The sequence below is a fragment of the Bombus fervidus genome, chromosome 6 (assembly GCF_041682495.2).
Source record: "Bombus fervidus isolate BK054 chromosome 6, iyBomFerv1, whole genome shotgun sequence".
Taxonomy (NCBI): Eukaryota; Metazoa; Arthropoda; class Insecta; order Hymenoptera; family Apidae; genus Bombus; species Bombus fervidus.
Window position 1 is genome coordinate 15,243,179 of NC_091522.1, and position 13,399 is coordinate 15,256,577.

The 13,399-nt window shown below is 27.0% G+C and overlaps 2 protein-coding genes across 3 annotated transcripts; one reads left to right on the top strand and one right to left on the bottom strand.

Moving 5' to 3' along the window:
- Window positions 1-361: 361 nt before the first annotated feature.
- On the top strand, window positions 362-2,319 carry Endos (endosulfine alpha). Its single transcript, XM_072005542.1, has 3 exons — window positions 362-958; window positions 1,174-1,290; window positions 1,459-2,319. The coding sequence occupies exons 1-3, from the start codon at window positions 917-919 to the stop codon at window positions 1,627-1,629; spliced, it is 330 nt and encodes a 109-aa protein (XP_071861643.1). The 5' UTR covers window positions 362-916; the 3' UTR covers window positions 1,630-2,319.
- Window positions 2,320-2,637: 318 nt separating this feature from the next.
- Window positions 2,638-13,042, bottom strand: Bgm (acyl-CoA synthetase bubblegum family member 1). Of its 2 annotated transcripts, none has more exons than XM_072005481.1 (13): window positions 12,881-13,042; window positions 8,174-8,241; window positions 7,999-8,050; window positions 6,776-6,974; window positions 6,568-6,702; window positions 6,296-6,491; window positions 6,118-6,219; window positions 5,897-6,043; window positions 4,740-5,212; window positions 4,134-4,348; window positions 3,907-4,058; window positions 3,712-3,837; window positions 2,638-3,622 (listed from the first exon to the last, which is right to left on the bottom strand). In XM_072005481.1, the coding sequence occupies exons 2-13, from the start codon at window positions 8,234-8,236 to the stop codon at window positions 3,428-3,430; spliced, it is 2,055 nt and encodes a 684-aa protein (XP_071861582.1). In that variant the 5' UTR covers window positions 8,237-8,241; window positions 12,881-13,042; the 3' UTR covers window positions 2,638-3,427. The 2 variants fall into 2 exon arrangements, with proteins under 2 accessions (XP_071861582.1, XP_071861581.1); XM_072005480.1 differs by lacking the exon at window positions 12,881-13,042 and adding an exon at window positions 9,367-9,403.
- Window positions 13,043-13,399: the final 357 nt, after the last annotated feature.

Consider the following 13,399-nt stretch of genomic DNA (forward strand, 5'->3'; position numbering starts at 1 on the left):
TATTCAGAGTAATAGCATCAAAATCACTTAGCTTTTCATATCTTAAAAGCAAGGCTATTTTTTGTAACCCTTCTTTGATGTCGTTAGGCAAAGATTGTGATTCCAAGTTTAATTTATTCAATAATAATGATATCTCCTTCCTGAAAGCTATATTTTCTTCGCTTGTTTCTAACATTCCTTTTTGCAGAGGTTGTAGTAACGACTGTTAGCGAAATAAGTTCTTCATGATATTTTGAGCTATCATTTTGCGTAAAAGATTCCATCTATTGTTTTTTAAAAGTTATTTACGATTACTATATGATATGATAGTAGTTTCATTTTTATCAAACTTTAATAAGGCTCTAAAAGAATTTCATAAATATTACACTTGTATAAAAGTGTTACACTTGTTATTTATTGATTATTCGCAAATTTAACACACATTTTCAAGAAAAGCGATTTAGTGAGATGAAATATTTATGTTAACCATTTTTATCGACCGCATTTTCCGCTCCGCAAATGCACATCTGCATCAAACTATTACCACATTTTATGACAATTCGCTTATATAAGCTGACGTGTGTATTTATAAATCCTTATTTAAATATTGATTTTTATCGTCTGTACGTTATGAAAATTTACACCTAGATCAAACTCTAGTAACGGCCATCTAGAAATATATGACTGTATGCGAAATATTGTTGCTACCTGTGTTGAGTCCGCTTTCATTGACAGATATTTGTTTTCGGCGATGATAAAATTTCTAAAATTGTGAATAATCAAATTTTGTTGAACGAGAACAAGTTTTAATGTAAAAAATCGGCGTCTCTGCGCCATATGCTTTTATGCGGTAGTGTTGAAATAAATATTTGACCGATACTTGTGTAATTCTAAAAGCCGTCATCATCAAAAAAGTGGTTAGAAACAGCAACCAACGATGAGCAACGATCAAGCAAATGAACTGTCTGAAACAGTTGAGGTATAATATTAAAATAAATAATAGTTTTCTATTTGTTTTGCGTTTAAATTATAATGCGATATTTATTATTTTAAATTATGTTCAAGTTTGCTTCAGAAAATTTAAATGTTACAATATTTTGAAGATAATGCCTATTGTTAAAGCTAATGTTGTATTAATATTATAATTTTACTGATTTTTACAATTCAAAAAGTATAAAATAATTTTTGTTTCAGTTATCTTCAAATGATATTGAAAAAATAGAAGAAGCAAAATTAAGAGCAAAGTTTCCAAATACTGGTCGTCCAATTAGTGGACATTCAGCATTTCTACAGAAGAGGCTAGCTAAAGGGGTATATATACATACATACATATATATAAATTAATTATTTAAGCTTCTATGAGTTAATGGATAATTTTTTGATTAAAATGCTGAATAACTGTGGTATTATAATAAATATATCTATAATGTACATTGGCATAAAGAAAATTTTCTAAGTTATATGTAAAAAAACTTTCAGCAAAAATATTTTGATTCTGGAGATTATCAAATGGCAAAACAAAAATATACAGCTAAGCCAAAGCCAGCTGGTGTTCTGCCAACAGGTGATGCTATACCTACACCTGAAACTGTACCACAACGAAAGACATCTATTATCCAACAAAAATTTAATACAACAAGTACATCATAAGTTTTTGTAATGTTTTAAAAGTATTGTAACTCCAGTGATATATAATGCGATTATACACAATCCAAATTTTAAATGGTTCAGTATCTTTATGTTTTGTAGATGGTATTATCTTAAAAGATTAGTTTTCATAATATTTTTTGAATGCTTATTCATTATCAGTTACATTGCTTTTTAATACAATACATGTGTACTATGAAAGCTTTTCTTAAAAGTTATATTTGAAGATATAGGGCTCTTAAAAGAATAGAAACTGTAACAATTTGTAACAATATATCATGTGTCAAATATTATAATTCTGTTTTTTCATGCACTAAAGGTGTTAATACTTAGTAATTTTTATGTTGTTTGTAAGTTGATTTTGAGGGCTAAAATAATCCTCATTGTATCTTAGATTCAAATACATAAATGTAGAGTTTCAAAATTTGTTATTAAAATAAGCAATGAAACTATTCCAAAATATGAGATTGATGATAAAAGATGATACTGTAAATGTAATATGCAATAGAGTTTCAGAATGAAACATTATACAGATCTGCATTTCCAAAGTTGCTGTGATGTGCTTAATAGACTATATTCTTATAAGATGTCAAGTTATCATAAGAATCTGTATGTAGGATAAAAGAAACTTAAATATAATAGTTGTTTTGGTTATTGTAAACTACATTAGTAATATATTGTAATTTAAACTTTCTAATATTTATTTAGTTACCTGTCCATTATTTTGGTAAAAAAATGATTTAAATAATAAGTTTTTACACATTGACTAACATTAATTATTTTTCACATTTATGTCGAAGCATATAGAAATCTAAATAATTTTATTTTGTTGTATAAATAATAAAATATATATTTAGTAATACATTTTTCTATATTTAAACATAATTACTATAGTAAAATATTAAAAAAGTGCACTTATATAAGATAATTTTATTATTACATCATCAGTTAATTATAGCTTTTAGGTATATATTAAGAAATACTTTTATGATACATATATAAATAAGCACATTAGAAAAAATTTGTAATCTTTTTATTCATTAATGTTTCAGCTAAATATAATAAATTGAATAAAAGTATCAATTATGTAATTTAAAAAACCCTTTAATACATACATTACTTAACTATTTCACTATATTATTTAAGTGTTATATCCTACATCTCCCAAATAAAATTTATGTTTTTTTTATATCTTTATATTTTATATATATAGATATTTAATGTAATAATATTAAACTTATTTTACATATATTCAATACCCACATATCATATATATACTCATATACTCATATGTATTTAAAGATATGAATATAATTTGATCTAAAAATTATTATTTACAGTAATGTGAAATAGGCACTTATTTTATTTTTAGTCACTTTTATCTATCCATTTTTTAATGGAATATCAAAAAACAATTAGAGTAAATTTTATTGTCACAGAGACAAATATATTAAGCAATAATTTAGTTTTAATAAATCACAAAATGTTTTATACCAAATTTCAAAAAAATAATTTGTGTCTACTTTCTTTATAGTTGTTATAAGAGAATAAGTATCTTATGGAAGTTTTAAAATTAAATTTTGTTTAAAATATTTAGTAATTAAGATTAATTCAAGTAACATGTAAATTAGTAGTGAGAATATTACATTAAAATTTTATAAATTGTGTAATTTCATAATTAATTTAAATATTAAAGCACTTTATGTAGGCATATTTTAACTTCTGTAACTTCTGTATTTATTTTAGAAATGTTTTTTCTTTTGTCCTTCCCTTAAGTAATAAGTAGGACCTTTTTAAATATTTACTTATACATATCTTCTATCAAATTTTCATATTTTTTATAAACAACATTCCTTTTAAGTTTAAGTGTTGGTCCCAATTCTCCGGTGGCATGTGAGAAATCCTTTGGTAAAATTTGGAACTTCTGTACTCTTTGTGCATTACTTATAGATTTCGTATTGGCTCTTTTAATTGCTTTATCAATTTCTTCATATACCTAAGAAAATGTAAAGCTTATAGATAATGTTCAATAAATATCAAAATTTATTCTCAATTTACTAAAGCTTTTGGTATATACAAACTTACAAGAGGATCATGTGTTTTTAAAACATCAGAAATTGTTTTTGATGTACTTCCAATAGATTGTAACCATTTTAAAGTTTCTTCAGTGAAGTCATCTGTTGGTTCACCAGTTTCAGTATTAACTTTAGTCTGAAATACATGCAAATTATATAAATAACAGTAATGTAAATATTATAATACTTAGAAATCTTATCTTACCTTTAAAGTAACTAATATGGTAAGAAATTTTCGTTTGTCTCCAATCAATAAAGCATTGCTTAATGCAGGCAATTCAGCTAATACTAGCTCTTCTATATGAATTGGTGGTATATTTTCTCCACCAGCAGTAATAATTAATTCTTTTATTCTTCCTACATTCGGTACAAAAATATATTAAGACTAACATTGAGAAATTAAAAAGAATTTATATTTTAAAATAAGTTTACCTGTAATATATAAAAATCCATTTGAATCAATTTTCCCTAGATCACCGCTGTGTAACCATCTCTCTCCATCTAATGCTTCCCTTGTTTTTTCAGGTTCATTTAGATATCCCATAAATATGTGTCTTCCATACATACAAATTTCTCCTTCACCATTGCTGTCTGGATTATCTAATTTTGTCTTAAGTCCAGGAATAGTAGAACCAACAGAACCTAATCTGAATATCAAATAGATTAGAAAAAATCAATGTAGTAAATTATTGAAATTTAATTGAATATACATTTTTTTAAATCGGTCATTGTGAATGTGTCCAGAAGATGATAAAAAATATTTCAGACATGAATGAATAGTTTCAAAGGATATATAATTCAATGTTAGTCTTTTGTAGATAGATATGTAGAAGAAGGTCAATCTTGTTTCCTAAATTTAAAAAATTTGCTATATACGCAAACAACCTAAATTAAAAAGAAATTAATTTTAGAAATGTCACCCAGGCTCATCTAACTTTTATTTGAAATATTTTTCAGCATCAATATTTTCAGTTTCTAAAATATTCACGGCAATCAATTTAAATAGGATATCGTATACAAAAGTAATTAAATATTTACTTGAAATGTTCAGGTGAATTTAAAACGTGTCCACCGCTACATTCAGACATTCCATACGCTTCAAGTATAGGGATGTCTAAACTTAAAAAATATTCTTTGATTTGTGTACTTAAGGGGGCAGCTGCAGTAATGTAATGATGACATCTATCCAAACCAAGTGCTGTTTTTATTTTGTTAAAAATTAGCCATTTGGCAAAGATATAGCCCCAATGTTTGTGATCGTTACCATTCATTTTATTTACATTGTAATGATATCCTTGAGATGTTGCCCAAGAAACAATACATGTTTTAATAAATCCAGTATTAATTTCACTTTGCAGTTTAGAGTATATTTTCTCCCATACTCTTGGTACACCTATAAACATGGTAGGTCGTACCTCAAGTAAAGTATTAATTAAACTGCCTTTAAGAGCGTTGCTGTCCGCGAAATGTAACGTAGCAACTATATATATGCAGTAATATATATCGATTACCTAGAATTATTAAAAAAATTATATAATTACAACATATACAGACTGTTCCGCATAATTTAGTCAACCAACTAAGCGGTAATTCCATATGCAACAATATGTCAAATACGAAGATATAGAATTTTTTTGTCCGAGGCTTTGTTTTTGAGAAAATCAAATTTAAAAATTTGTCAACCATTCTTAAACATGGCTAAGTATAAGTAATGATTAAGTATAAGTAATCAATCAGCAAGAAGTTATTCTATATGTAAACACGAGTCAAATATATGTAGAATAAAATTTTTCCGTTAAAATTTTCATTTTAAAGAAGATAGAGTTTGAACATGTTTAGTTAAGAATTGATCTAGTATACGCGTATAATAAATTTTTCAAATTTATTTTTCTTGAAAACAAAAGATCTTGTAAAAAAATTTTATTGCACTTCTTCAACTCATTTTCACATGTAAAATAACTTTCTGTCGATCATTTACTCTTGTTTAATCCAAAATTAGCCATGTTCAAATACACTTGATAAATGTTCAATCTCGATTTTCTCTAAAAGGGAGTCTTGGACAAAAAATTTCATTTTACATTTTCGTCTTATTTTTGCACGTAGAATCATCATTTACTCTTGACGTTATGTGGGATTGCCTGTATAATATAATATATAATTTTAAAAATTTCAAACGAAAAATTTAGATAATTTACCTGTGCTGCAACGTGAGATAAAGGTAAATAAGAGATTACATGTTCACAACCGGTTTTAAATTTATAAGTTTTGTTCATAGATCGAACATCATGTATAAGATTGTCATGACTTAACATTACAGCCTTCGGATACCCAACTGTACCTGACTGTAAATAAAAAAACATATTTGTTTTTATGGCACTTCGTAAAAGTATTCTCATAAAAAATTGATTTTTTGTACCGTGAAAACCAAAGTACAGCATTCATTCGTTGCAATTCTTTTCAGAATTTCGTTTAATTTGTCATCAGATTCTGCTTCTCCGATTTTTATTAAATCATTCCACTGTAAAGAAATTATTATTATTATTCACTTGATAATAATGAATTCGATATCATAGATTATAGATAAGATGATTTACGCTTAAGACGTCCTTTTCGTTCGGTGTGCCGGTGTATTGAATAATTGCTTTTAAATGAGGAAGATTGTGTCTTATTTGTAATATTTTGTCCAATTGTTTCGAATCTTCGACTACTACTATGTTCGCCTGGCTAGTTTGAAGGCAATGTTGACATGCATCTGGAGTATTGGTTGTATATATTCCGGCAACAATTCCTCTAAATGAATTGCAAATTATTTGTGAAATATTGAAATTAAATATTATAGATCTTCCTCAGAAACGTAGATATTTACCCTGCGTATATAGCGCCGAGATTTGAGAACAACCATTCCGGGCTATTGAATCCTAGAATGCAAACTCCATGGTATCGTTCTAAACCCAATTTTAGAAAAGCTTTCGCCACGATTTTTATTTGATTTTCATACTCTCTAAACATATAAAGTGACGAAATGAATGATTCATATGATACAGGTTTTGATAATTTGTCTATAGATTGCTTACTTAAAAGTATATGTTTTTCTGTGACCAGTTTCATCAGGTGCTGCTGCTAGAGCGATATGATTAGGATATTTTCTAACTGTATTTGACAATAATCCAGGAACTGATATAGGTTTAAGATCTTCGTTATTTAAGTGTATTCGTACACGTCCGTCTATTTTTGTAGTCGTGAAACTATCAGCGGGCAAAATTTGATCAGGTCCTATAAAAATAGAATAAATGACATAAATAATAAATAATGATAACATACAGGGTGTACCAGCTGAAGAAGGCCACTTAAATATGTTCTTTGTTTTTAATACTATAAAAAAAGTCTGTAGTACGACTTAATTTGATGATTGATTAAATAATTTCCAAAGCAGAATATCATGGAAGAAAAATTGTTGTTCGCTCATCGTCATTTTTTTATGTACAAAACGTATATCTTTTTCTATTATATCTTGTAGCAGGCGAGAAATTACATATGAATATGCCTGAATCATGACCTTCAGATGAGTTTGAGGCAATGTTGGAATAGTATATAAATTTACGATTTGAAATTTAAAATAAATTATATATTCTGAGAGATAGCTTTTTATTTTCAACATTATTGATTTGTTCAAAGTTCTTAATTATCTCCACATATTAGATCGGAAACTTGCGATCAGAAACCCGCACTTTATATGTACAAGGACATAACTTCTCTCACGTGTCGTTTCGCCTTATTACAAATGTAAATCTGTTCAACTCTTTCATGCTGTGAATAATTGATTAGATTGAAAATTTTATCGAAGGCATAAACGATAAACATAAATTAATAGTTATCATCAAATCTCACCTCCAAAATGTAGTAATATTTAAACCGTATGTAACATTTAACCTTAACATAAATACCGTACCATCTAAATATCGTTTTATAATTTTACTATCCTTCTAGTGTTCAAGGCCTTCTAGTGTTCAAGATTATCTAAATGTCATAATTCAAGCATATTTAAGTGCTTTTCTCATTGCTTCTTAGATAAAAAATGATGGTAAATACTTTGAAAAAAAGAAGAAATGAACAAATCAAAAGTTTTCTCTTCCATGATGTTCCCCGTTAGAAATCATTTATATCTACAAACATTTTTCATGACATTAAAAACAAAGACACAAAAATAATTAAGTAATTTCCTTCAGCTAGGACACCCTGTATATATTATATTCGTATATTCAAAACTTTTTAATACAGGAATCACATAGATTCTCACCATCTAGACCAGTTTCGTTACTCGGATAATAGGAACCTTCACTGGCTATATCCTGTAATATTGAAAATACCAATATATCATTCTTCTTTTTTCACTGTATAAAAATGGTATTAAAAATGAAAAATTAAATTAAAAATTTTCAGTTTGCTATTTGATCATTTTCTTACTGTCGTACCTTATTGTTCATCGTAAATTCTTTTATTGTTTCATTTGCTTGAAGCGGCTGTACCGTATTCATGTTATCTAAAATCACATATTATATGTGTTACAATAGTGTATATGTGTTTGTTTTATAGTATGAATAACAATTGCATGAATGAATGCAGTGTGATTTTTTCAAATGCAATGACTTATTTAAATTCAACATAATAATTATATACGATCGAACGATTTGAATGATTCCGTTACTATATTACTACACATAACGTATTATTATAAATTGTAACATTAGGTACGTTTCACGAATTCGTTATTGTCGGAAATCAAAACTATCCAAATATATTAAAAATATTGAAATGCGGTATGAACTTAATGTATTTTTCAACATCGCGCAAATTTATTTCAAAATTATATGAAGTGCCCTGCACTAAACTTTGTACCAAAAGGTACGGAGTAATCTTTGATCTCACGATCTCAAAATTAATTTGAATTTAAAACTTAAGTCAACTTAAATGAAAAGATGTATATTACGTTATGTATAACCAGATCTTTTATAGTTTAAATCCAACAAGTATAAATAATTTATGTAATATCGATTGTAGTATACAAGAGGAAGAAAAGTAGAGGCGGGAGGAAGTTTAATTTATGTAATTAAACCGCATCGTGTGAATACAAATAAAAGAAAAGAAAACTTTCGTGAACGCGATATTTTTGTATGCAATTTTCATTATTATGAATTGTTTACTTATAGCCATTTGTATAATAATGCGAAGTTTCTCATAGGCCTTCAAAATATATTTTTAATAATCATCAGAATAACGATGTTCTAATTAGACTAAATGCGATATTTTTTCCTACTTCTTTTAATTTTCTTCTGTCTTGTGTACTCTAGACATGAGATGATGTGAACAAAGTGCACTTGATAAATATAACAGTAACAGTTAGCCATATCGCATACAGTAAACGATAAATTATTTTTAAACGTCAGCGAAGTTGATTTGTTACATGTATATGTATATGTATATGTATATATGTAGGTTGAATTTAAATCATGCTATGGTATTATGACATCGTAATTTCTCATCGAGTGATAGTTCATCAAATTATCATTTTAGTGATAATTTATCAAATTAGTCGGAATATTCGTATAACTTATATAAATTCTGTGTCCAATATTTCATCTACAATTAGTAAAACTCTAAGAAATACCTTTAAAAAGTAGAATAACCATTTTAGATGAAATTTGAAGTTCACTGGCCTGCTGAAACTACAAAGGTATTGTTCGACTAGCGAAAATCAATAACAGAATATCGTACTGCCTTTCGGCGGTACATTTAACCTTGTTCTCGAATTTTTGTACCTCAATCCCGATTTTTTTAAAAAACAAAATAATTTTTACTGTCACAAAAAAAGATTGTTACAAGATTATATATTAACAACATTATTTCTTGATATATTCGTGAAAACTTGGGAATCTATCAACGCGAAAAAAGCACAATCGAGGAGAAATTAATTCAAGAACGTCGAAGGATTCAGCAATTGATTTATCATCGTTCTTAAATCCTTTTGTTGTTTTTATAAACGACTTTGACTACTGTGCTAAATACATACCTAAAAAGTAATAAAAATTATAAATAAGATAACGAGGAGTAAAAAAGAATAATTGGACTTTATAACACATTACATAAAGAATTATTTATGCATAATATATTCATATCAGTATTTCAACTTTATTTACCGAATACTACTACGCAAGACACGAGAAGAAATTCCTGTTATTACATGAAAAATAGAAACGACATGACATTGATAATTTTAGATTATGTAACAACAGATGATATTTCCCTGTTAATATGTAATTAAAGTCAAATTGCAACTTTAATATTTAATTAACTTCGGAAATGAACAATTATATTAGGAATATAATTTTTTATTATGCATCAAACTTAAAAAAATATCTCAAAACCAACATGATATTTATTATATGTTGTTCTTTCGAAATATATAATTAATTAAATTATGAATCTAAAGAATTTATTTTGTCTGTATCATTTATTTCTGACTCAATGTTTAGAACAAAAAATTTTCAATCTGTTTTTACTTGCAGTCTGATTCTAAGTTTATATAGAATATTCTAATAGAGTTTTACAAAAAAGTACGCATAATAATCGTCATATTAATCATTATAATTATTCGTTGTAATTAAAAGTTCATTAATTATAGGCGTCAAGTACAGTCTGTTCGATAATAGTGTGCCATAATTAAAATAGTGTTTATTAACGACACACGACATCTTTACAAAAATTAATATATTTTTTATACGATTATCGACTACAGATACGGGTATCAGTAACGGGTATCTGTGACCCCCCTATTTTTCGACTGTGGTCTTAACCCCTTTGGTGCCGATCAACGTCATATCATTATTAGCAACAGTTGCGAAAAGTGTTAACAACGATTTATCGTTGCTAATGCGATGACGCCTTACTATTCGCATCGCGATAGAACCCCATCTCAAAATAAGTTTATAAAACGTTATAAATGGTTGAATTTTTCTGCGGAAGCCCTGTGTGAGATGTTCCACAAATTGAAAAAATTGTTTATGGGTTTAACTTTTTGTTAACTAACTGTTTATATGCTAGTGCCGTAAGATAAAAATTCGATACGGGAGATTTGCTTAAAGCCGTAGTCATAGGTTGTATTTAATACTGTTTAAAATAGAGTATCTTCTTATGTTTCACAAAATAATTTTGTATCTATAGGACGAGAATAAACTTTTTGGTGGGCCTGTGCAGAGATCACGCACAATTTGTAATCTGTGCAAAATTATAAATTATCTGTGTGAGTAATAATAAGTAAATATTACACATTTTCAATAGCCGGATAACTATAGATGTTTATAATAATATTAGAATATTATTTCAGTGATGTTATACCAGCTCACTTATTTTCCAGCAAGTAATCATGGGATTATCATTTAGTTTTGTATCTTGATATTAGAAATTTTGTTACAAATAATTGAGAATGCAGTATTTATGCTTTACACTACGTGTTCTACATCAAACTATGACCAAACAATGATTCTTCTTATTTGCAAATACTGTTTATAAAAGAAAACTGATTTTTCCATTTTTCCGATTGATTTTGGATGAGTATTATTAGTATAATTTTCAACAAATATTGAAATACAATTGGCATTAATTTATTTTTCCTTTATTTCGTAATATGTTCCGTTTTGAATTTTATAAATATCATTCTTACTATTTTTTATGATTTTTTTTTCAAACCTTACCAAATTACATTAAATTGGTTCGGTATTCTTTATTTAGGTACAATTCTTTCGGTTGGCGCAAAAAGGGTTAATAGACCATTTTAATAAGTTTTTAACCTTAATATACGTTTTGTTTTCAATTTGTACCTCATAATAGACAAAAAAAAAATTATTAATGGGATATGTATTGGGTTTAGGACTGGGGCATTTGGACTGAGACTGCCAATCCAACACAGCACAATCCGTTCTTCGTTTAGCAGCTTATTCATTTCAGAAAACTGTAATCTTTATAATCATTAAACTGAGAGCAGTATGTATATTTAGATTATCACAATCTCATCGTTATTAAACATCAATTTACGTAAATATAGCCAGTAAGCTCTTATGTAAAAAGAAATAATGTCAACGTTATTGATATCTTTGTGATAGAAGTTTCCTTCTATCCCAATCCTCTTTCCCTGTGTTCCACTGGGAATAATACCGTTAATTCTTAGTATAATGTGATTCATTCGAAAAGAAGAAAATGAGTCTATGAACTCAAATAATTTATTTTATGAGATTACGAAAGAAATGGAAAAAGGTTATTAAGAGTAATTGTTAATATTCATTCAATGTAATGATAGTGAACTTTTATTAGTATTTTATCAACAAATTAGCAACTTTTATTTTAACGAGTAATTATACGTTATTATAAAAAATATTAAAATAGAATCGTAAAGATAGTCATTTAAATAAGGAATATGAACACATATATATATAGTATAACGTTTCACTATGTTCAGTGATGTTTATGTTTTATTATTTATTCTATGATATATACGATTTAGAATAAATGACAATATTTGATAAACGTAGTCATTATGCTTTTTCTATTGACGTTGAGATTCGTGATTGGTCGATTCCTCAGCTAAATAAACATACGATCCCATTAAATTAGCCAATCAATGGTTTATTGCAGAAGGATACGTCTTTTTTTGAACCAATAAAACATACTTTTTTACCTCTTTCTAATACTAAATATTAAAACGACTAAAAAAAAATTATAAAACGATTGAACATAACGAATCACTGGAAAGTGACAATCCGGAATTGCTGATCACGCTATATAAGAATTTACATACGTATATGTATATAGTGTATTGAAGTTAATAAATATTACATTCATATACGTATCATTTATGAATTCGTTATACTTATTGAAGTATGAATGCTTATTTCTCTTGTTCAATAAAATATGACCGTTAAATTGATTAATTATTTATTATACATTATATACTAAATTCAATTAATTATTCAAATTCACAAATATTGAGATATCAATATTTATAATAATTTTTACAGTAAACTTCGTTAAATTACAAGATAAAAATGAAGATTTAAGTTCCCGTTCGAGTATAATATTGAGGTTGAATAATTAGTTTTTTTATAAATCACGTCAACAGATGTAGTTACCTTGATTCCTGGTTTCCTTTTGAGTGACAATTTTATAAGTTGACGACAATACAAAATATATTTGTATCTCTCAAGACTTTCACTAGATAACTCCGTACGGTACCAAAGTTCTTACGATACTGATGAAACTCCGAGTTTACCGCACTAACCCAGAGTCAACTTACGATCTGTATCATATGAAAATTTTACACTTGGAACCGACAATTACATAAAATCCTTTTACGATGTGATAGGAATTTGAACTTTATGTGGAAATGAAATCATAATTACTTGCACTTTGTACATGTTTGAACGAAACGTTTAAACATATTCTAAATAACGAATAATTGGATAAATCTTTGTTTTTGAAAAGACACAAATTCATTTAATAATCTATCTTTAATGGAAAAAATAAGATAACATTTTAGATTTTTATTTTGCTATGTGCTATGGTTATTTGTAGCAAACACAATATTTTATTTCTTTGGGAATATCTTTTATTGAATTAAACAAATTATATGATTTTTTAAAATTTCAAAT